This window comes from Phyllopteryx taeniolatus, chromosome 18 (assembly GCF_024500385.1).
Source record: "Phyllopteryx taeniolatus isolate TA_2022b chromosome 18, UOR_Ptae_1.2, whole genome shotgun sequence".
NCBI lineage: Eukaryota > Metazoa > Chordata > Actinopteri > Syngnathiformes > Syngnathidae > Phyllopteryx > Phyllopteryx taeniolatus.
Window position 1 is genome coordinate 8575334 of NC_084519.1, and position 23781 is coordinate 8599114.

Below are 23781 nucleotides of genomic sequence, written 5' to 3' on the forward strand. Positions count from 1 at the left end.
TAAAAAAAAGATCTTGTACAGTATATTTGATAAGTATAATTTGGTTTTATTGGACATATGTATTTAATCATTTAGAAACAATGTTTTCAACCATTTATGTAGGCACAATTTGTATTGAACATATTAGTGCAATACATTTTGACTGAATCATTATTTAAATTCAGTTTTTTGTTTTTCTTATATTCAAGCGCAGTTTTGATGTTCAAACTGTGAGTAACAAAGTGGCTAACAAAACTATTAACTACACTTTTCAGGAACCTCTGTCTAGTTTTTAAAGACCACCTGGGCCTACTGCGCTACTATATTTGAATGTTTGTCATTATGGTGGTATATATCTTGAAGTTTGAGTTCCACTGGCCTAGTTAAAACTTGATTTAATGTCTTGAACTGAGGTGAATCAAAGCTATCTTAAACTGGAATTGTGATTAGTCAGAATCAAACTGTAGATATCTAAAAAGGGATTTATGGATATCTACAATTCAATTATGTAGCGGATATATGCCTATGCAAATTAATTGTCAATATTGTAATGACAGACCTCGTACACATGAATGGCAAATGTGATGTCATTTGTCTTAGGCGAAATGACGTTGCACATATCCATCCATCCATTTTCCGTACCGCTTATCCACACTATGTCTGAAAATGAATTACAGATATCTGTAACAGAGTAGCTGACAAATGTCACTTCCCATGTGACGTCAACGACTGCGTATAGACTTCAAACGGTTAAACACAGTGGCGCGCGTGGCCGCGTCCTCGTTTGTATCGGGAGCGCGCCGAGCCTCACTGGGGCTGGCCAAGCTGAAACCGAGCACAGTGCACTCGCTCAAACACACACACACACGCAGGTCGCGGCGAGGCACAGACAAGAAGACGCACTCGGACTTACAAGCACTCGGCGACGAAAAACGTCGGCGCCTGGAGCAGCTTCCCCGCCTGTTGGACTAACCTGTTTTTATTTTTGAAATATATACAAATATATAAGGGGGGTTGGGACAGACGGTGCACCATGTCGGGCAACAGGGAGGAGGAGAGGAGGAAACTGGCCGACATCATCAACCACTGGAACGCCAACCGGCTCGACCTGTTCGAGATCAGCCGGCCCACAGAGGTAAGCGACCGGCCTCGTAGTGGCAGGATAGGCCGCGGTGCAGCGGGCCCTCGAACCACTGTTCCCAATCGACGTCGCTCCAAGCATTGGGAATGCCGATTGCGAGCATCGGTGGGCGGTGTGGTTTAGTCTCTTTGGTCCGTGGAAGTCCCGCAAGTATGCCATGTACGCCAGACTTCGTTGGGAAAACTGAGCATTTACGACGACGTGTTTAGACTTGATAAACCAAACAACGTGATACATTTTTACATTTAGACTTTTAAACAAAGCGTAAGCAGTAGTTTAGGCTTACATTAGCGGCGTATTTTTAGTCGAAATTACGCAGTATTTGTGATTTGACGTAGCTAGCTTGCTACCGGACACAGTTTGTGCGTTCTGGAGGTGAAGAGTGAATATCAACACCCTTCCCAAAACACAACACGGCGAACAATTCATAACTAAGTTGGTTTTAGGAAGATATGTTGGGTGCAAAGTAAGCGGGTCGAATGTGAAGTGAACAGCAGCTACTTCCTTGAGTGTTCAGGTGTCACGTTGGACGTTGGCGAGCCGCCGTCGAGGTTACGCACCACCTTAAAGTCGCACATTTGTCAACCGAGTCTGGCGGTGTTGTTCTCTGCCACTGAGGAGGCACTGGCTAGCCCGCTAATTAGGTTGGTTAGGCGTAAATCCTTACACATCTCCAAACCACACTTATTGAACGGCTTATTGTATTATATCATATCACGCAAGTGTAAATGTTGTTTTTAAACGACAGGCTCTGCGAACGAAGGTAGCAGCGGCTAACACACACAGCAAGCAGCAGTAGTAACACTGCCAGGATTTTAATTAATACTCTTAATAAATCAATGCTAAGCGTTAAGTATTAGCCAAGAGCATGCGGTATATGTTTATACGTGGTAAGGTGTTTTTTTCTTGTTAAGATGAGCTAGGCACAAGACACAAGCTAACCCCCACTTGTCAGTGCATTGTCTTGACACTACCAGCTAACGTGATTCACCACTAATAACTGGCATATTGGATCACGAATAAATGCAACATGGGGTTTTTAAATCACTCTGGTGAGCTTGGAGGATGAGAACCAACAAGATCACACGGCGTTTGTGTTGCACTGAGGTCTCCATGCCGCTTCTAACAAGTTGATCAATAACATCTACCTAACCTGAACATCTCACGGCTGACTGGTTTTGATTCATGGCCCTTATTGCGATTGTGTCGGCCGCCGTGTTTTAGGCGGGCGACGACTCCCCCCTGAAACCCCTCCTTCGTTCCTCCTCCATCTTGGTTAAGGAGAAGGGGGGGTCACGGGGTCCCCGCTTGTCCCCTTGAGCCGATTAATTCATCGGGATTGAAGCTGGCCAGCCAGCCGTTGGCCAGAGTTGTGTACGGTGATGATTAACTGACACGCCGCCAGCTCTCAAGGCCTCTCGTAAGTCTGTTACTATATGAGGGCTACCACAACAATAATAAGTCGGTTACTGCGCAGTACGACGGCCACCAAGACAATAATAAGGCTGTTATTGTACGACTGGACAGTGTGGCCATTTCTCAAGGCCTCTTGAAGTCTGTTAATTTTCAAGGGCCAGTAATACTAAGTCAGTTACTGTACAGTACGAGGACAACTGCAATTATAAGTCAGTTACTGTGCAGCATGGACACCAATAATAAGTCATGTACTGTAGCGTACGAGGGCCACTACACTAATAGTCTGTTACTGTACAGCTGGACAGCATGGCCTGTTCTCAACCCCTGTCGTGTTACGATATGAGGGCCACCAGTCTGTTTTTGTGCAGCACAAGGGCCACGATAGCAATAAGTCAGTTACTGTACAGTATGAGGGTCACTGCAATGATAATAATACGTCTCCTACTGTATGTCTGAAAGGAACGGACAGTTTTCAAGGCTTCTCGTGATTCTGTTACTCTATGAATGCCACCAAAGTAATAATAAGTATATCTAGTATGAAAGGCACTACACCATGAATAAGTCTGTTACTGAAAGACTGGATGATGCAGACACACATGAATGCTTTCAGTGCTAGGAAAGAATAAGTCGTAATTCGGATTCACTCGCAAGTCTGCTTGAAAAAACAAATCCTGAACATAATTTTCACTTTTGAATCAAAACGAGTCAAAGAATAAAATACTTCTTTATTCTGACAAGCGCTGCAATGCTGCCCACGGCCGCCGCCATTTTGACTTTCGGATCGCTTCTGTGCATGTACGCATTGTAGCTTTACCAAGCTCTCGATAGTTTGTTTAAAAACAAAACAAAACGAGCGCTCTGCTGAAGGAGGCTTGCTTTTAGCCTAGCTCTACAATCGACTACCTACCGTGACACACCCTCTGTTTCTACCATACATATTCAGTACATCCTTTTGTTGGAGTGTGAGGTGCCTAAACTTGTCCGACTTCCAACATGTTTGCATTTCTTTTCCTTATAACATAAGTGACAAGCCCGGATTCACAGTCTAACCTTCTTTATCTTCTACTCAAAACCTGTGCTAATCTCAAATCCAAAGCGTTACAAAACTGCCATCTACAGGGATCTGTTAGATATCACAGTGGTTTACAAAGCAGAATTTAACAGTCAAGCTTGGCAAGACCCTCTTCCAGGCCCACCCATTGGAAAACGTACTTGACAGAAGTACATTCATGAGTGGAAGTAAACTACTGTGATTACAGTTGACAAATATAAACGTGCACTGCAGTGAATAAGTCAAATTAGTCGTGTTGCCGCTCTTAGCAACAAATTTATTTTTTCTTGCATGTATTATACCGTGCACTGTTGCCATCAATTTTGCAAAAATTGAGCCATGATTTTGACCTCAGTGGTGTTTATTTTTTTTACCGGTTCGATGACGCGTAATCAAATAAAAGATAGAGTTCACAACCACAACACACGAATGTTACTATACAGCACAAGGATCTACCACACTCATAACAAATCAATAACTGTACAACTGGAAGACAGACCCCTCCTGCAGCGTTCCCTTAAATGCAAGATGATGTGTGACACCCTCCTGCTATGCCATGCCGCACCCTACGCATATGTCAGATGGTTAATCCCCGCCCACAGCATCCCCTTGACACCCTGAGAGTAGCCTTTTGTAAAATACCAGAAAATCCATTGGGGGGCTGCCTGTCAATAGATAATTTTTTTTTACTATAGGAAACACTGGAAATAATGAGTTCCAGGTTGGATTTTGATATTCTTAGCTATTATACAAGTGTAATACGTTGGCCAGAATAAAATTGAAAAAGAAAAAAGTCCTGAAAGATCTGCTTACCTACGTTGCGAAAAATTGGTTGTCAACACAATTGTCCTGGGGAAAAAAAAAATACAAGAAAGCAAAAAAAACTAGTGGAGTTAATTTTTTAGTAGTCAGTAACTATTTTTTTGTAACAAATTGGTGGATAAGAAGTGAAAGCAAACGCTAGTGACTATAGACAGATTTTTAGTGTGATTGTCAGTCTTTTTAGTCTCCCAAACCGAACAAGTATCACACCAGAGACAAACAAACAAACAAACAGCGCTTAAAGCTCCTATAACGTAAAAATAAAAATGTCTTGTACATTTGACACATGACAGAGAATAGTGTTGTTAACAACCCTGCCAGATCACCAAATATATAAAGTGAAGCTAAAAAAATCACGAAAAACCAAGGCGGTGTCTCCACTTTCGAACGCTGAGGGTGTGTCTGCTCAATTGTGTGAAACCACACTCCGCACAGTTGTCATCTGTCAATCAAATACCATTTTTCCACCTGGAAAAATGGATGCTACTTCGTCTAGCTTCTTTCTTATGCCTTACTACATGTTTGAGCCGTGAAAATCTATATCCACTTAAAGCCTCCGGTGGCTGGAATATATCTCGCCGGGTCCTCGTGGGGCTTTGCCACGCCGCAAAAACAAGGCACTCTTAACGCGGCCAGCACGAAGCCGGAAGCCCCTGTCCACATGCTTGCTGTCAAGTCTGTTGAACGTATTTGGGAACAAATCTCACAATTCACTTTACATGGTCTTTGATATAAATGTAAAAGAACTACAAGGGGCAGCAAACGCCACAACATCCCCCAGCATCCCACGTCACAATCACATTGTAAGACGCGACTAAATTGAGTTACGACCTCAGTCACGGCCAAATTAAAGTCATAAGTGGAAGGTATCTCTGTGAAGTTTCTCCCACTATTGTGTTGGAACCAAGAATGACCAGTGGAATACGTTCTTGTCGTTTGAGTCGTTGACATTTGAAGCGCTCGAAATTCCAAAAAGAAACACGCAAGCTAACGTCACACACTCCGGTCTCCCCTCTACTGCAGTGCTCCGCTGTCTTTTCTTTTTTTAGGTTTCTCTTATGTTTAATAGAACATACAGTTTGTTCCTGGCTTGGGTTGTTCTTTTTGGTTTTTCTTTGCCTGATAAGATAAAGAGAGTTTCAGAACGCCTCGTTGTCTTTTAACTTTTTAGCTCAGCCATGTGTTTAAATACACTTATAACGTTTGAGAACCGTTAAGTTTGAGAGCCTTACTTGTATGGTTTCTACTATGTTCTTATGCGGACTGAGTAATTGTATCCATTGTGAGTGACTGTGACGCCTCCTCAGAGTGCACTGTGTGTGTTTTGGAACTTGAAGGGATAGAATATAAAAAGTGTCTTTTTGGACTGAGCATCATCAAAGAAGTGTGCTCCTGTCAAGTCTCAGAACTTATATGTTGTGCTGGAAATGAGCCAAACAGGTCAGAAGTTGGCATGACTGGACCTGCTGCCTTTTTAGCATCATGTCGCATATGAATGTAATAACGATGTGGAAGATGATAGTGACCTTTTTTGTGGGAAATTAGCCCTCTAAAGTTGCACAAAACGTCATCAGCATCATACATGTGGTCACTCCAGACGTCTGTTTACCTCACAAGACCTCAGTTAGGTTAGCCTCAAAGGCTAAGATAACCTATTTTTATACTGTTGTAACAAGTAAAGATTTTTTAAATTTGGATTTATGAGTCTCATCTGCAACATGAATGTTAAATGTTACTTAAAGTCGAAAATCACCTTTTAATGGCTATTATACAAATAGTCAAGTGTGAAATTAAACAACCAGGTCAGTCATTCACTGCTTTGGATGTTTATATTCATCAAATGGAATCCAGCCGTGGAAGAGGGTCTCACTCAGCTTGTTGGTGAAATTCAGCTTTGTAAACCACTATAGTGACTAACAGATCCCTGTAGATGGCGGCGTTGCATCGCTTTGGATTTGAGATGAGCACAGCTTTTGAACATAAGATAAAGATTAAGTGGTTGAATCTCGGCTTGTCACATATAAATTATTACTGTATAGACATACACAATCTGTACGTGGTATGTGTTTGTACATAGGGTGCAAAGGTCTACAAGTTGAGCTCATTCACAAGATTATCTCCGCGTGTATAAAGGGCCATGTTTTTTGTTTTGTGTTGTTTTCTTTTGGGGTACATCACGGTATAACCTATTTGAGTATTCATGTTATGAGTCAAAATTTATGGAGAACAAGGGTTAGGACTGGATAGGTTTTTTTACTCCTTCCTACTCCCTTTGAAGATTTAAACTGCTGAATGACGACATCTATTGATGTTTTTTCCTTTTATTATTTTTATCATTATAAATAACTGATGGAATGAACAAACGTATCAAGCAATCGATTAATCATGAGAGAAATGCCCACATGTTGGACGTCGGACAAGTTGAGCCATTTCATGCTCGAACAAGGTGGTATGAACAGAACATTGTGTCACTGTAGGTAGTATAAAGTGTGTGTTGTGATCATGGGGTGAATGACAAACGCCGTGCAAAAAAAGCCACTGATGTTCAACTCAAGCCATGCGGTCGATTGTGCTGTTTCATGGTTCTATATCTGTAAATAATTTTTAGGCATCAAAAGCCCTTTTTTATAGTTTGAGGTGTCAAAAAAGCAAAAAATATTAGTACATTTTCTTTGTAAAAGTTAAATAACTATTTTAGAAAATGTGTTGCACATTTATGGGGCTAATTAACATAATCACCCCCAGACCGAGTTTTGCCTGAACTGTCCAGTTGATAAATTATTTACATTTACATTATTTCCTCTGGGAAAATTGCTGGTAAATCGTTGGTCTCCCCCCCAAGTAGTAGAAAGTATTGAGGAAAGCTCATATCCAGTGTTGTGTGTCGTGAATCCAACATGGAAGCCGTCATGCCCTCCTTGCTCACACACAGGAAGCAGGAAGTGCACAGGAAGTGTGTGCTGTGCTGAGATTGTGGGCTTCCTGTGGTTTGTTTTCCCATACACGATTTCCCCCCCCCTCTCTAATATAACCATTGACTTCCATGTGCGTTGTTGCTTGGGTTCTATTTGGGGTTATTGACATTATTGCTCATAAAAGGACGAAACGGTCAGCTTTAGAATGTGGTCACATGACCACTGACGTGATGTGTTGCCCCTGTCGGGCTCGGTTACCGAGCATGGCAACATGGCTTACCGATCTGCCAGCCTCAGCTACAACTACAATAGCATCGCACGCACGCAGTGCTGAGTACATTTATCTCTGTTTGCATTGCCATACAGTGAGTTTTTGTCAGCCCCCACCCCCCAAGGTTTTAACTTACTTTAACTTAACTAACTTTAACTTACCCACCATGACAACCCAGTTGCTTTGTTTTGCATTTTGGCGCATCCTCCGCTGGGTTAGCTAGGAGTAGCAAGTGGCCTGACGGGTCAGCCGAAGGCTAAATGAAGTCAACTTCAAGGAGGTGGTGCAGTCAGAGAGAGTTGTATCACTGATATCCAGGACAGTGCATGTACTAGTACGGTCTTTGTCCAACGAGCAAGACAATTCAGTGCGCTATAGAACCACTAGGACGCACTCGTAGAATTACTAATTTTTTTTCACAACAATTGCCTTTTTTGGCATACTTAGGCTCGTCACGATAATTACTACATCGACTTATCGTTCACTGTTGCCTGCGGCTCTTGGAGAGTTAGATGGCTGTGTCATTAGCCGTCAGTGGGCTTGTGGAACGCCGGTGGACCAGCGCACGTAGCACACGAGAGACACTGAAAGGAAAGTTGCATTGAGCTAACAAGCTAGCCAATGAGCTAACAAGCTAGACCGCATGCTCAAAAGCTAAACAGCTCGCTCCTCCATGGCAACGCCGTTTAAAACGTCAATGCCTTGCTCCGTGTTGTTGTGTGTGTGTGTTAGTCCCCAATTCACACAAACACGGGAAAGTTAACTGTTTATTAACAAAATTTTAATACCACACTACTAGTACAACCAGTGAAGCACTAGATGTGAACTAGTATAATTTAACAAGTGGCACTAGTAGTACTAGTAGCACGCAGTTGTCTAATAGTGCAGAGTTTTGCCTCACTACTAGTATGCCAAAGTAGTCTTAGTAGTTTTATGGAAAACCAATTGAGCATTAATTTGATATTCTAGATATCCAGCTTAAGGTCCTTGTGCTACCACACGCTTTGTTCTCACCTGTATGACAATTCACCACAGTAGTAGAACCTTTGTGCCTATTATATATAGTCATGATTTTCCCCTGTACTGCCTTCCACTACTGTATGACATTTCTGCATATCAGTAAAGCCCTAAGTGTGAACTAGTAGAATATTTTAATATCATTAGTAGTACTAGTAGCATGCAGTTGTCAAACAGTGCACAAATATCTCACTGTCACACTTAGTTATCCTAATAGTGAGCGTACTAGCACATGTACTTCAGCTGGATATGGAATAAATGCTTAAAGTGCTTTCCATACTATTTTCTGGCCTAAACAGAAGCACACTGTTGACATCATAGTAAGAGCAGAGCCAGTCAGAGCACAGCACATGCTGGGGGGGTAGGGCGCTATCATGTGTGTAACAATAGTAGGTACTGAGAAAGATTGAATTGATGCTGTTTGTTTAAGTGGATGGGTGCCTGTTCATCTGAGATGCATACTGTTGGAAATGAGAAAAACATGTCAAAAGTGTATCATTCATTCTTTCCAATTTCAATTGGCATTAAAAAAGTTCTTTGTTTTTAGTTGTTTCGAACACAAAAAAAACAAAAAATGGCAGATTTGTCACATTTCAATTTGAGACTCGATCAATAAATAATACAAATTAAAGAGGACTGAATTTGATTTTAACACAATGGTTCCTTGCTCATTTAATTCTTTCTGCCACCAAGCGCGTAACTCAATCAACTTGTTTGTCAAATCTAATTCCCCATTGAAAGTATTTGAAATACCGTTAATCCATTACAGCACCCCAAAAAAAATCTAAAATTTTTATGTGTTTTTATTAAAGAAATTAGCACTGCGTTGATAAAACAACAGTAAAAAAATGTAAAATACAATAGACTAGAACTTTGTCACTGTCACAGGAACAATGAAAATCAGTTGGACATTTCACACACAATTTGCAGCGTTGAGGTAATTCAAGTAAAAAAAAAAAAAAAACCAACTGCAATTTTATATATATATATATATATATATATATATATATATATATTAAAAAAAAAATATTTAGAAAACGTACTGATTTACAGTTTGGGAGAATGTCCAATATTGTGATGTGGTAGTAGTATGAGTATTTACATTTGTGTTTTGCACTTGTTTATTATTATGGCACTTATGTTTAAAGAGGATGTAGTCAATGTAGATGTTAGTAGAATTACTTTATGTACTGCAGCATTAGTGCGGCGGATGTGTGCCTTTAAGAGGCATGGCCAAATGAGTGATGTCAGGACCTGGAGTCTGGTTGTGTGACGTGTAGCTACAGCGGCTCCTTGTGAGTGTTCTCATTTTCTACTCGTATGTTTTACTATTTTTCTTGTTCAATAAATGGCTAAATGTATGAAAGCCTGCATCTGTTAAAGTGACTTTAACACTAAATGGCTTCAACTTCCAATATACAAAGAACAAGCAACACCAGCCCTCATTTAGTGGATAAATACAGCTTTTGTGTTTGTGTGTAAGGGAAAGGTGTGTTATAAACATTGAACAGACGACCAGGGGGTTGTGACATTTACCCCACTTTTAGCTCCACCACTGCAAAGTCATTCACACGAACATGCGCACAATTTGGCCTCGAAATGTACCATGTAACATGTTTGATTGGGATTCATCAATCATCAATTATAGCTGGAATGGACCAAAAGTTGTCAGTAAACTATAAGACTGTATTATTTTCCCCTGTAGGTTCTGGTTCGCAATTCCCATTTTATGCTTATATTGCATTGTTTACACATGTAAACAATAATAACTAATTAATACAAATATTAACGTTGCAGAGCGTTCAGTTTGCTGGGGCCTACTCATCCCTTCATAAATTTAAGTGAGAGCAACCTCCAAATTATTACACACTATTTTCCTGATTTAATGATAAATACGCCTCTCGTAGCATATTTACATGATATTTTTTGTTCATATACACCTCCAATGTAGCATATTTAGACCATTTTCAATGTTCTGTACACCTAATGTAGAGGAAGCATATACCAGAATCGAAATTCTTTGCCAAAATTTAAAATGAGGAAACCGAGGCTGAAAACAAATACCGAAAGAAATTGTTATTCCAATTACAGCTGAATGATTTTAAGAAAAATATAATTGCGATTTTTCTGGGAGATATTGCGATTTCGATTTGATTCACATTTTCCTTTTAAATCAAGGTTCAGTGCAATATTCACTATGTACAGTAGCATTTACAAACACCTAATTCCATCAAAACTTTAAAAGATATTACTCTAATAATGCAAGGACACTGTCATACATATTTAAATATGTAGTTTTATTTAATACGGTATGTAAACATTTCTTTTTTTTACCCAAAATGTTTAAAATTGGACAAATGTATGTGTTAACTGTACATAAATGTAAGATCGTATGTAAATATATATATATATATATTTTCATATTTTTGTCACAGACTAACTGCTTCAAACGGAGACTGAGGGCTGTGCGATATGGCTGAAAATTCATATAGTATGAATGGAATCCTTTCAGCATCATGGGAGTTTCTGGAGGAGTGCATCGTACTTATAAGAGTCCGTAGGCGTACCCGATTGGCCCGCTGGAGAGAGCGGCAGGTGGGGGGAGCCAATCGGCCACCAGGTGGGGGAGTAGGAGGAGGCGGGTGGCGGAGGGGGGGATTAACGCAGTGTGACAGCGCTATATCTTTTGAGGGGCGGGTTGCTCTGCTGAGCGCACACAATACACTTCTTGTTTTAGCACAAGAGGAAGGAATGAAAAGAGATAAGCGAGAGGACAAATCACAAAGGCGGAATGCGAGCGCTACACACAGAGGAGGGAACGTTGCTTGGCTGGCACTTCCCAAACAAATGTGAAGCAAAACGCTCCTATCCACAGTAGTAGAAACCATCAAGTCAATTGAGTTTTATTTCTGTAGTGCCAATTCACAGCTTTTTGGGTAACCTTTTTGGCTATAGGAAATCTAGTCAAAAATACATCTTCAAACCCTTTGGATTCGACTGCTACACAGGGAACCGCTTCTCTGATTGGCTTCCAAGTTTCATTTTAAAATATCCACCAATAAGCGCGTACAGGCTGAAATTTCGAAGGGGTTCTCCAAGTTGTTGTATCAGAATTATCATGACATTTCAAATAGCGTCACTTTCCCTCAAACTCGACTTGTGCAAATAGAACGTTATTCGTGAGAAGAGCAGTGTGAGCCGTAGAATGTCATGTACTTTCGTAATCAATAGTTTTTTATCATATTTTCTTTGGTTATGGAGGAATTTTTAAAAATATTGATTTATTTTTTTGAGAAAATTCCACAAAGATGGTGACAACTTTTCACGTTGCTATTAATCTTTTTACGACACCTCAAACTATAAATCTACAAAAACATGACTGACGTGAAGGCAAATTTTTTATTTACAGGAAAAATTCATGCTCATTACAATTGCCCTGAAGAAAAATATTTGAGTTGAACGTCAGGGGCTTTTGTTTACATTCATACATTTTTATGAGCTGCGTCATCTCTTCTCACGCTCACGATGCACACTTTCTACTACCTACTGCGACACATCCACGGTTTATACCATACATACATTCACCCTGTTGAGTGTGAGGAGCCTAAACTTGTCTGTCTTCCCATATGTTGGCATTTCTCGCATTCATAAATGATGTGACATGATGTGCGTTTCAACACCAAATCTTTATCTTATATAAAAAAGCTGCGCAGATATCAAATCCAAAGCAATGTAACGCTTCCATCTACAGGGATCTGTAAGTCATTACAGTTATGAGGAAAGTTGAATCACAGACAAGTTGTGCAAGATTATTTTCCACGCCTTCCTGTTGAACAACTCCACTTGACGAACATAAACGTCCACGGCAGTGATTGAGTCAAGAATGTTACAGATGTTATTTAAAGCATTGGTTGTGTAATTGATAAAGGGTTAAAATTCAATTGGAACAACTTTAGAATAATTGGAACAACCATTGCTGCCAATAATGTGTTATAAAGTTCCCAAGTGTCCACAGACAATTCGTCGCGGGACCTGCCGTGTTTATCAGGAAGCACCAAAACTGCATTTGCATTCCAAGCATTCCTTCAACTCCACACGGAAGCGTGAAATTGTGACATACGAGCCGATTAGGTCCTGACTCACTCGGAAAAGAGTGGAGGACTGCTGAGGGAGGCTGTTTTTTTTTTTTTTCTTTCTTTCTTGTTTCCACCCATATCGATCCCACACTGGCAGCCCATCACTGGAAATTAATTGCCTCCGGAGTACGACGAGTGTTTCTCCTCCATCTCTAATTCAGGAAATAGGGGGTCATGTAAATTTTATCCAGTGTCAATAAAATGTAAACAAATACGTAACACAAAAAACAAAACCCGGTCCTCCAATCAGAATACAGATGTGTTGCGTCAAAAATTGGTTTTGGAACACTTTTAGTTTGGAGTGAATCACCTTTTCGGAGTCCTAACCATGCCCTAATTCACGCACATTTTTAAACGTAAGAAAATTCAGAAGTAAGAAAAAAGTTTGCCTCGGACTTGTCTATGCCATCTAAAGTGAGTGTACAACCCCTATTCAAATGAAGTTGGGACGTTGTGTTAAACATAAATAAAAACCGAATACAATGATTTTCAAATCATGTTCAACCTATATTTAATTGAATACACTACAAAGACAAAATATTTAATGTTCAAACTGATAAACCTGATTGTTTTTAGCAAATAATCATTAACTTAGAATTTTATGGTTGCAACACGTTCCAAAAAAGCTGGGACAGGTGGCAAAAAAGACTGACAAAGTTGAGGAATGCTCATCAAACACCTGTTTGGAACAATGCGGGTACTAGACTGGCCTGCCTGCAGTCCAGACCTGTCTCCCATTGAAAATGTGTGGCGCATTATGAAGCGTAAAATACGAAAACAGAGACCCCGGACCGTTGAACAGCTGAAGCTGTACATCAAGCAAAAATGGGAAAGAATTCCTCCTACAAAGCTTCAACAATTAGTGTCCTCAGTTCCCAAATGTTTATTGAAGGTTGTTAAAAGAAAAGGTGATGTAACACAGTGGTAAACATGACCCTGTCCCAGCTTTTTTGGAACGTGTTGCAGGCTTAAAATTCTAAGTTAATGATTACTTGCTAAAAAAAAAATAGTCTATCAGTTTGATCATTAAATATCTTGTCTTTGAAGTGTATTCAATTAAATATAGGTTGAACATGATTTGCAAATCATTGTATTCTGTTTTTATTTATGTTTAACACAATGTCCCAATTTCATTGGAATTGGGGTTGTAAATGTTAAGTCAATGGAGTGAGGTTCCCAAGGCTGGTCAAGTTAGTGCATCAGTAACTCACACTGCCGATGTTATGCACACAGTGTCCATGTTTGCTACCAAATTTCCGAGACATTTTTTGACTCGGAGGTGCGACATGCAGAAGTACTGTTTTCGGATAACACATTTGCGTTTATCGTTTAAACCGATCCGGAATATTTTTCATTCCTTGTTTGTCCACCTTAGACACCTGAGAAGTGGGGCTGGGCTGCGGGAAACCCAACACCCAGCCGGCACGGTCACCAGGACAGCGCGGCGGTATTAGATTCCAGTCATTCACTGGTTCAGCTGTTTATCACGTGGAAGGTGCCATATATCATAAAAGAGACAATGAATTACGACTGAATGAGGCACTTAAAATAGTATGAATCTCCTCATAAGTTATTACAAATCTCAAGTGTCCTTTGTTACAGAGTTTAAGGACCGGCAGTTAATTATGGCAGAAGTCCGGAGCGGGACTTTACATAGCCTGTGGACCTGCTGACATATTGATGGGCGTCGGGTCTGAGGGGAGATGCCAAACAAGGGAGTGGAAAGGAAGAGGATGTCGGGGAGGGTGGCGCCCCCACTTGTAGCACTTGAGGATTAAAAATGATGTGATTCATATGTTTGACATACTGGGAGTCTTCAATAAAACGGCCATTGTTTCAACTCTTGTTCTGTCCAGGGTCGTGAAAAGGCATAACGGTAGAACAGGGATTTATTCGCTCATCCCTTTCAGACAGAACTCACCGAAACGTATTTAAAATGTAAATGTAAAATATATTTTATTCCATTTCTTGGTTAGTTCAGAGCAGGCATTCGCTGGTATCACATTCTGATGGTATGATCACCTCCATCCATCCATTTTCTACCTCTTATTCTAGGTCGGGTTGCGGGACCTAGGATAAACTTCATCCAGCTCTTCAGGGGGGATCCCGAGGCGTTCCCAGGCCAGCCGAAAGACATACTCTCTCCAGCGTGTCCTGGGTCGTCCCCGGGGTCTCCTCCCGGCGGGACGTGCCCGGAACACCTCACCAGGGAGGCATCTGGGAGGCATCCGAATCAGATGCCCCAGCCACCTCATCTGGCTCCTCGATGTGGAGGAGCAGCGGCTCTACTCTGAGATCCTCCCGGATGACCGAGCTTCTCACCCTATCTCTAAGGGAGAGCCCGGACACCCTGCGGAGGAAACTCATTTTGGCCGCTTGTATCCGGCATCTTGTTCTTTTGGTCACGACCCAGAGCTCGTGACCATAGGTGAGGGTAGGAACGTAGACGCTGCACCGATCCGCCTGTCGATCTCCCGTTCCATTCTTCCCTCACTCGTGAACAAGACCCCAAGATACTTGAACTCCTCCACTTGGGGCAGGATCTCATTCCCAACCTGGAGACGGCACGCCACCCTTTTCCGACTGAGGACCATGGTCTCCGATTTGGAGGTGCTGATTCTCATCAGAGCCGCTTCACACTCAGCTGTGAACTGCTCAAGTGAGAGTTGGAGATCATGGCTTGATGAAGCCAACAGAACCACATCATCTGCAAAAAGCAGAGATGCAATACTGAGGCCACCAAACCGGACCCCCTCTACGCCTCGGCTGCGCCTTGAAATTCTGTCCATAAAAGTTATGAACAGACAAAGGGCATCCTTGGCGGAGTCCAACCCTCACTGGGAACGAGTCCGACTTACTGCCGGATATGCGGACCAAACTCTGACTCCGGTCGTACAGGGACCGAACAGCCCGTATCAGGGGGTTCGGTACCCCATACTCCCGAAGCACCCCCCACAGGACTCCCCGAGGGACACGGTCGAACGCCTTCTCCAAGTCCACAAAACCTTGAGATTCTAAAAATATTCAATAGCGCCAGCCCTACTCCACACCCTCATCCTGGCTGCTAGCTCCAAAGGTGGAAAATTGACAATCCTGTTCCCATTATTTCAAATATATGTGGGGAAAAACTAAATGTTTGAAAGGATCTTGTGATGGCTCCACACTACAAATTTACTTACACCAGTGAGGTTGTTTTCATGATTGTGATTCGTTTGATTCAAACTTGTTCCTTACTTACTCGCTGTTAACAAAGGCAGTGACGGCAAGTCTGATTTGTGGGCCCGTTGTCCCACCTCGGATGATTTAAGACTACGCCTTTCGGCGAAATGCATTGCTCTGTCAGGGGGGCTGTGTGAAGTAGTGGTGAGGGGTTGCGTGTGTGTGCTCGATACTGAAGCAGAAACTCACCTGAAACAAAGACGCTTTGTGCCTTTTCATTCATTGCAACAAACAAGCCTCCATTCTGCTGATTCAGGTTGTTATGAAGCTCAACCAATGCTGATAAAATGGTTGGCAGGTTATCAGCAAAGCGTGATAGCATTACAAATGTTAGGTATGACTATTTTATATTCTACTTATTGTTCATACCGTATTTAGTATCTGACAGTAAATGGCTCTGTCACTGGCCACTAGCTCAATAGTCGTCCCTCGCCATATCATGTTTCACTTTTTGTTGTCTCACTGTATCATGGATTTTTAAATTGTACAGATCTAATTTTATATTGCGGATTTTTCGCTATATCACGGCATTTTGTGGTGATAATTATTCCACATGGACTAATGTTATTGCACATAGGAACAAGCATGGTCCAGGAGGAAGAGTGCGTAAAAGACAGAATTTCCAAAGTTTGGGATCATTTCACACTTAAAAAAGAAGATAAAGTGCTATGTGTCTACTGCAAAGGAGAACTGGCTTACACAACAGCACGTATACGGTAAAGTAAAGATGACCTAATTTAATATATCCTACCTCTGCTAGTTTGAACGAATTGTAATCCCTTCACAAGTTGTCAAGGATAGACAGAAAAATAAACAAGCGATTAACATTAAACAATGGCAAAATCTTGTCATAGAGTATATAACAGTAGAAAATATCTCTGCCTCTGGGGATGCTGGGCCTGTTCCCCCCTCCTCCTCTTGGGTATGTTTGTGTCCGTGTTGCCCTCCTGTGGGATGCTGATCCTGGGGCTTCCTCGGGTGCCGGGGTGGTGGCCGTTGGCCCCACTCCAGGGGTCTCGTCCTGGTCTCCGGGTGGGGAATTGGAGGCCGTGCTGCTGCGTCCCCGGCCTGTGCCCTCCTCTTCCTTCTCCCCGGGGCGGGCCGCCGTGGTCGTAGCCCTTCTCTCCCTCGGGCTTTGTGGGGTCCCCGGCTGACTTGGGGCTCATGGTGAGTGTCAGCACCTCTCGCCTCGGTCGGGCCACCTTCTGGCGCTGTTCTGGTCACTGGGCTATGGTTGGTTTGTGGGAGCGGGGGCGGAATTAGCTGTAGGGTGGGGGGATTAGGGGCTTCCCCCCTTTTCTTTGAGGTCTGGACCCGCAGGAGTCTTTTGATTAACCGATTTAATTGTTGTACCTTTCCTCAAAATGCAGACTAGCTAACGGTTAGCAACTTAACAGCCCACTGCTATCTTAAGCCAACTAATGCCAATGCTCCACTCTCATTTGCTGACTCCCACGTCACGGCAACAGAGGTTTGCCCCGCCTTTTAAAGCCACACACAAGTTGCTTACTATTGAGACCGTTGTAAACCGATGCCCAACTGTATCATGACAATACTCATGACAATAATCATTTTGCTCACCACAATCATCTGTTTTCGTAGCCTTTCATCTCTAAACGTAAGAACGATCATATGACCGCGCCCTCATATCTTGGATTGTTCCCACTGCCTTATTATTATCTCCTGTGGGTGTTTGATGCCTTTGAAGAGGTCTCAGCTGGGATCCAAGGCACAATGAGCTCCCCCCACCCCCCTGTAGCGGACTCTAAACCTCGCTCCTGCTGACCTTGGTCACAGGCTTACGGGCCAATCCCCCCGTGTTGCTGCAGGTGGGGCTGCAACAATATTGACTCAGGAACACTTCATTTTAGTAAGCCTGCAAGTGCATATCTTCTTATTCCTTCGTATTTGTGTGCAGAGGAGAGCGAGATGACGCACGGCCGCAGGAATCTATTCTGGTTTAAACCAGAAAGCCCTTCTCCTCCCTTAAACTCATCTTCATAATGACAAATGAATCCAAATTGGAAGTTGTCAGCATCTCCGTGGCAACCACAACTTGTCATTGGATGAGTGACACCACTGCCTGCCGTTCATGGACCGAAACAAAACATTAAGTCATTTTAAATTCTGGTTTTGCTACGTCACAAAATTGCAGCTTGGCTCACTATAAGCATCTCTGTTGTTGAAGTCTGAGCTTTTGTTTTGATGACATAAGACGTTTCCCCTCCCTAGCGGATATGCTTCTCTTGTAACAGGCACAGTGGGGCTCTTAAAAGAAGAATTAAAAAGTAAGTGTAAGTAGGACTTAGGCAATCCAGCAAAAAAAAATTATCCTGATAAATTTTTTTTTATATCGTCCAATCTCGATTATCACAATTTTTTTCATTGTGTTTTTAAACTTTTTTTGAACAGCCAATTTTAAAGCATCTGTACTGAAAATAAAAGAAGCTAGAGAGGAATTTATTTTATTAACGCCTTTTGCTAACAACACTCCTCATGGTCAATATTTAATGTAGAAAAATATAACACAACAGTGCACTAGTTTGAAGTCCTGCATAGTTTTGGAGGTATACAAGATACAAAATAAACAAATGCCCCTCTGGCACCTTGGATTGCAAACATTATCATTCTCCAGATGTGATGCGACATACCCTGTTAACATTATTGTTACTTTCAAATGTTTATCATCTGTAATAACAATACAGATTGACTAGTTTTGCCAATTTACAAACCACTGGTGGCCTTACCGCTAGCAGGCTAACTGCTAATGTTATGTGTGCTGGTGGCAGTGAGTGACAGGCTGTACTGAGTCCGCTCGCATTTTTATGCTTTTCACACAATCACTTGGGTGGTACTTCAAATGAATAAGAAGCGGTCGCCTCAGTCGCTGGGCCAAAGCCGGGGAAAGGAGGGGCCGACGCGACGGGCTCCGTGGGAGGAAAGCTGAGGTGGACGGGGCGTCTCGATCTCGCTATGATGGGGGGCAGCCGAGGAGGTGCGGTTTCTGTTCACTGCCACAATCTACAAATGGAAGTGGAGCAGGAAAAGGATGGCTCTGATTGGCTGTTGTCACGGACATTTCCGCCATATTTCACCCAGTAAATACACGCGACAGCTGATCATCGTGATTGAAGTGTAATTTATCACAATTATAAATCGCTCAGCCCTAAATGTGATAAACCAGGAATGTAACCTGGTGTAATCTGTCCATGTAACTGTTCACATCATTTTAGTTACTAAAGCATCAAGTAAGAGTTACATACTGTTTGATGACACAATAGGCGGTGGAAGTGCTAACATTTAGCAAATAACATATCGGTACCTTGATTGATTTGGATTTGTGGGGAAAAAAAATACCCATTAGAAATAATGGAAACAATCTTTCCTGGTTTAAACTGGTGCCTTTATTAACTCATACACTGCCATGGACGTTTTGTATTTGTCACCTGGAATCCCCGTTTACTGCAACTGATATATATTTGTCAAGTATGTTTTTCAACGGGTAGGTGTGGAAGAGGGTCTTGCCCAGCTTGTCTGAAATTCAGGTTTGTAAACCACTGTAATGACTAACATATACCCGTAGATGGCGGCATTGCATCACTTTGATTTTAAGATCACAGCTTTTGAGTTGAAGGTAAAGATGAGGCGGTGAATAGGCCTGTCCAGCCGATTATGAGGGAGAGAAATGCCAACACTTTGAATGTCGGACAAGTTTAGGCACCGCACACTCAAACAGAGTATGTATAATATAAACAGAGTATATGTCGCTGTAGGCAGTAGAAAGTGTGTTTCGCCATTGTTAGAAAAGATGATACACTTCATAGTGAATGAGGAATGGTATTTAAAAAAGCCACTGACGTTCAACTCGAACCATGTGGTAAGTCAGCGTCTCTCACTGTGCATAATTGTATTTCTGTAAATCAATTATTAAGCTCTTTCTCAGTCTGGTTTTTCTTGTTTTCTAGTTTGAGGTGTCACAAAAAAAAAAGTGTTGAAGTCACTGTTTGGTTTGACACGATTCTTATCACAAAAAGGTAGTTTTGTCTGCTTTTTGGTCACAAACCGGTGTTGTTGGTGAAACCGACCCATTTTCTACTGCTGATTACTAAAGAATGGAAAGTTCTAGAAACAAAATTTTTTTATGGTGAAAGAAGAGACTTCTTTCTTTTAGTAGGTTTGGTGCTTATGTTGTCACAGAAAATATTCTGTTAGTCTCGAAATATAAGTCAAAAAGCTTGCTTTGAAAACGGCGGGCAGTCATTGAGTTAAAGGCAACCAAGAGGTTGCGAAGGTCACGTTTCTAAACTCGTCACAATAGTGTGTAGGTACGCTCCGTCTTAAGAGGACTTGGCTTGACTTGCTGGCAAATTGAGCTCTGCTTTTCTTTCCTTAACACCTGATAACACATGTGTGCGCACACACAGACATGCCCTGGAGGCTACTAGAGGAAGAGTGACTGAAAATTAATGCAGTTTCCTAAAGTCAATGTGTGTAATTAAGTAACATTATGGCATTATAGAGCCCACAACTCTTGTTTGTGATGTGGTACTGAGCAACCAGGTTACAGTGAAGGAACGGCTCTCACACAGACATGCCCTGTGAACTTTGAACCCAGACAGAAGGATTTTCTCGTCACCGCCACCTTGCTCACCCCCGCGTGACTCCCACAGGCAGTCACATGCGGTTATATGGACGTACTCCAGGGTGTTCCTATAACGCCACATGAATTTACATCCAAAGAGTGTGGGATTAAATGCAGTGTGGGGAGGAAAATGAAGTGAATCCCAATGGAATTGCCAACTAATTCTAATTTACAAATATGGCATCTCGTTCTCTAGTTCTAAAACTCTATTTGAAAGTAATGTAATGTAATGTTTGACTTAAAAGCATGCAGTAATTACATCATTAAATAAAATTTAAAGAATTCAACAGTTTTTGCCACATTTTTGCTTCAGTTCAATGGACATTGTGCTGCTCATTCTGGTTTGCATACCTTGGCCAAATGGAGGCAGTATAATATAGATATAGGGATATACATGGAGATGGACAAGATGTCCCCATCAGTAATATTAGTCGTTATTTGTAGAGGATAAAGAAAAAGTGCCTGAGTGCGTATGTTGTTTTAAATAGTTTCTTAGCATTTGTTTGCTTTCCTGAATCAAAGATATTGGATTATTTTTTAAATACACAATGTGTAATTGTCATTGTTTTTTTGCTTGACAGTTAAACTAAGAGCAGCATTAAATGGCTTGAAGCCTCTTTTTTTTTAAGAGTTCTGTTTGCCAAACTACTGCTTGTTGTGAAGTGAGTTGAGTTCACTGCCACCATACAGTGCTCGTATCTCCAAATTTTTGCTTGCAATTTAAAGCACAAAAAAAAAAGTCAGTCGAATGACTGCTCGTATCTAAAAAAAAAAACTCGTGTTACTCGTATCGCAAGGCACCACTGTAATTATAAAATAAGAATTCTTCGAGTAATTGGTAATTTTTACTGTTAATCAGGGACATTTTTGTCAAATGGCCATCCCTATTTGTAAACTGTTATCTTGTTTTGTTTTTTTGTTTTGCTTTTTCTGTTTTGGAAAGTCCTCTCTAAATTAACTTTTACTTACTTTCACTGTTAGGCGATACGTGACTGATAACTGTTATCTGCACTGTTGGCCTACTTTTCGCTTCTATGTGTGACATAAATAGTCCCGTCCCACTGTTTTTTTTTTTTTTTTTTTTTTTCGTCGCAGGTGTCACTCATTATTCTCAGTATTCCCCGCATTCTGTGTGTGTGTGTGTGTCTGCGTGCGTGTGTGTGTGAGACGTGGATCTGGCCTGTTATTCGCTGACATCAGCTCGTGCGCCACCGCGGGATTTGAAAAGCTGTTCTTGTGGATTATTGGAGGGAAAGCTCAGGGAAAGGATAAACGCAACTTGCTTGTATTTAGCCTGCGACATGGTTTGCAATGTGCTGTAGAAAAAAGCTTGAAGCTGACACAGCGTCAAAATTAAACCATACCTATTGCGTTTTCCAAGTTGTATTCCAACTCCAAGAATTCTTCAGCGTTGTCATTCATGCAGTTTTCAGGTGGGAACAATTGGGTCACACAAGCAGTTTTAGCATTATAACATTTCAAGACCACATAAGGCCTCTTTATAATCCCGCACTCACGTGGCCGACAACGCCCGCATCGCATCACGTGACCGATGCATTGGCCCGCGCGGCCCCTCTGCGTCACTTGATGCGCACACGGCTGCGCGTAGAATGCCGCGGAGATCATCTCTCGTGATTGGTCCGTTTTAGTCACATGCCGTGATGACGTACTCGGCGTGCCCCTTGGTTCTACATACCATCTATGCCGCCGCCTTCTTGATCGATTTTGCAGCATAATTAAACGTATCATATGCTCATCTAGGTCCATTTGTTCTAGCAGACACTGTTCCACGGTCGCCAATTTCCCAATTTCACAAAGAAGCGGAATGAAATGCTAAAATTGCGTTACAAAGGGTTGTTTTACGCTTGTTTCTTTTGAGTTTTCGCCAGAGATAATACAGGAAGCATGTTGCTTCATTAGCATTGTTTTTAGCATTGTTGCATTTCGAGACAGCTTAATTGTATTAATTCGTTTGACAGTTGACACTGATATGCATGCTACCTTCACCGACAAGACTTGAGCGGAACTCCATTCAACCGTACAAACAAGTGGTGGCTTTCAGTCCCAGTCTTTAGGCAGGAACAGGAAATAATCTGTAGATCCTGATTGGTCATTTGATCATGAGATGAAATTTTACTGGTCGAAAAGCTGCGAGGGCTTTAAAATTACAGGCGCCAAGATTGGGAAGTGGACTTTGGCATGGGAATAATTACAGGATTGGACAGTGGCCATAGGAGTGGCATGGTGAACTCGGAACTGCAGCCTTGTGCCTACATGGGTGTGCATCCTGCAAAGATGCTTGGCTTCCGAGCGGGCTGGACTTGCTGTGGTTGAACTTGGCTGAAATGTGTTAATTAGGCCCAGCGCTGTCCTTTTTGTTTGTGAGTCCGAGTGGGCCAGCGTCTCCGCGGTAACAGTCGCTGCTGGTTACGCAAGCTGGAGAACGGCAACACTCCGTTACCCACATTCCAGTAGTAAATCACAACACACATGCACACGCGCATGTGCATGCACATTCCCGACCCCACCCTTGCTATCAAAGCTGCGCTCAGTGTTTCCACTTTGTTCGATTGTGTCATGCGGTGAGAGGCGTGAGAAGGGAAAATTAGGAGTGGCCTCCAGAAAGGTGTAAATATGCTTCTTGTTGTTGTTTGTGAAATCCTTCATGTTCAAGCTACAAGTGAATGTGTTGTTCTCATTCTACTTGTCAGTTCTCAAGACAAATTGACACTATGGCCTCTTCCATGGAAGTTATATCTCAGCGTTTGTTTGATGGAAGCAACCAATTTCTTAAAATACGTACTGTCAAGGGAATGACTCGGGAACATAATCAAGAAGTGCAACCTTTCATATTAGCTTTGAATTACCAATAATACAGTGGTGCCTTGAGAGCCGATTGACCCACCGTAGTAGGTTTTTGAGATACGAGCAGTCGTTCAGCCGATATTTTTGTTTGTTTGTTTTTGACTTGCGGACAAAAACTTGAGATATGAGCGCTTAAACAACAACGAACAACCACCCAACTTTGCCGTCTGCTAGCTTAATGCTAACACACAATGCAAAACTCCACAGACGAGCTAACAAATAGCATCTATGCGGTGCGGTGTCATAACTCTTTAAGCAACAAATATTTTAACACAAACAGTAAAGCAAAACATGTAAACAGATAATA

At 41.9% G+C, this 23781-nt stretch overlaps 1 protein-coding gene across 1 annotated transcript in view; it reads left to right on the forward strand.

The window, feature by feature from the left end:
* The first annotated feature begins 787 nt into the window (after positions 1-787).
* The window catches only part of LOC133468590 (afadin-like), a 95624-nt gene continuing 72630 nt past the window's right edge, over positions 788-23781 (forward strand). Inside the window, 1 exon segment of the mRNA XM_061754669.1 lies at positions 788-1114. Coding sequence (XP_061610653.1) covers positions 1013-1114 — 102 coding nt within the window. The 5' untranslated portion in view covers positions 788-1012.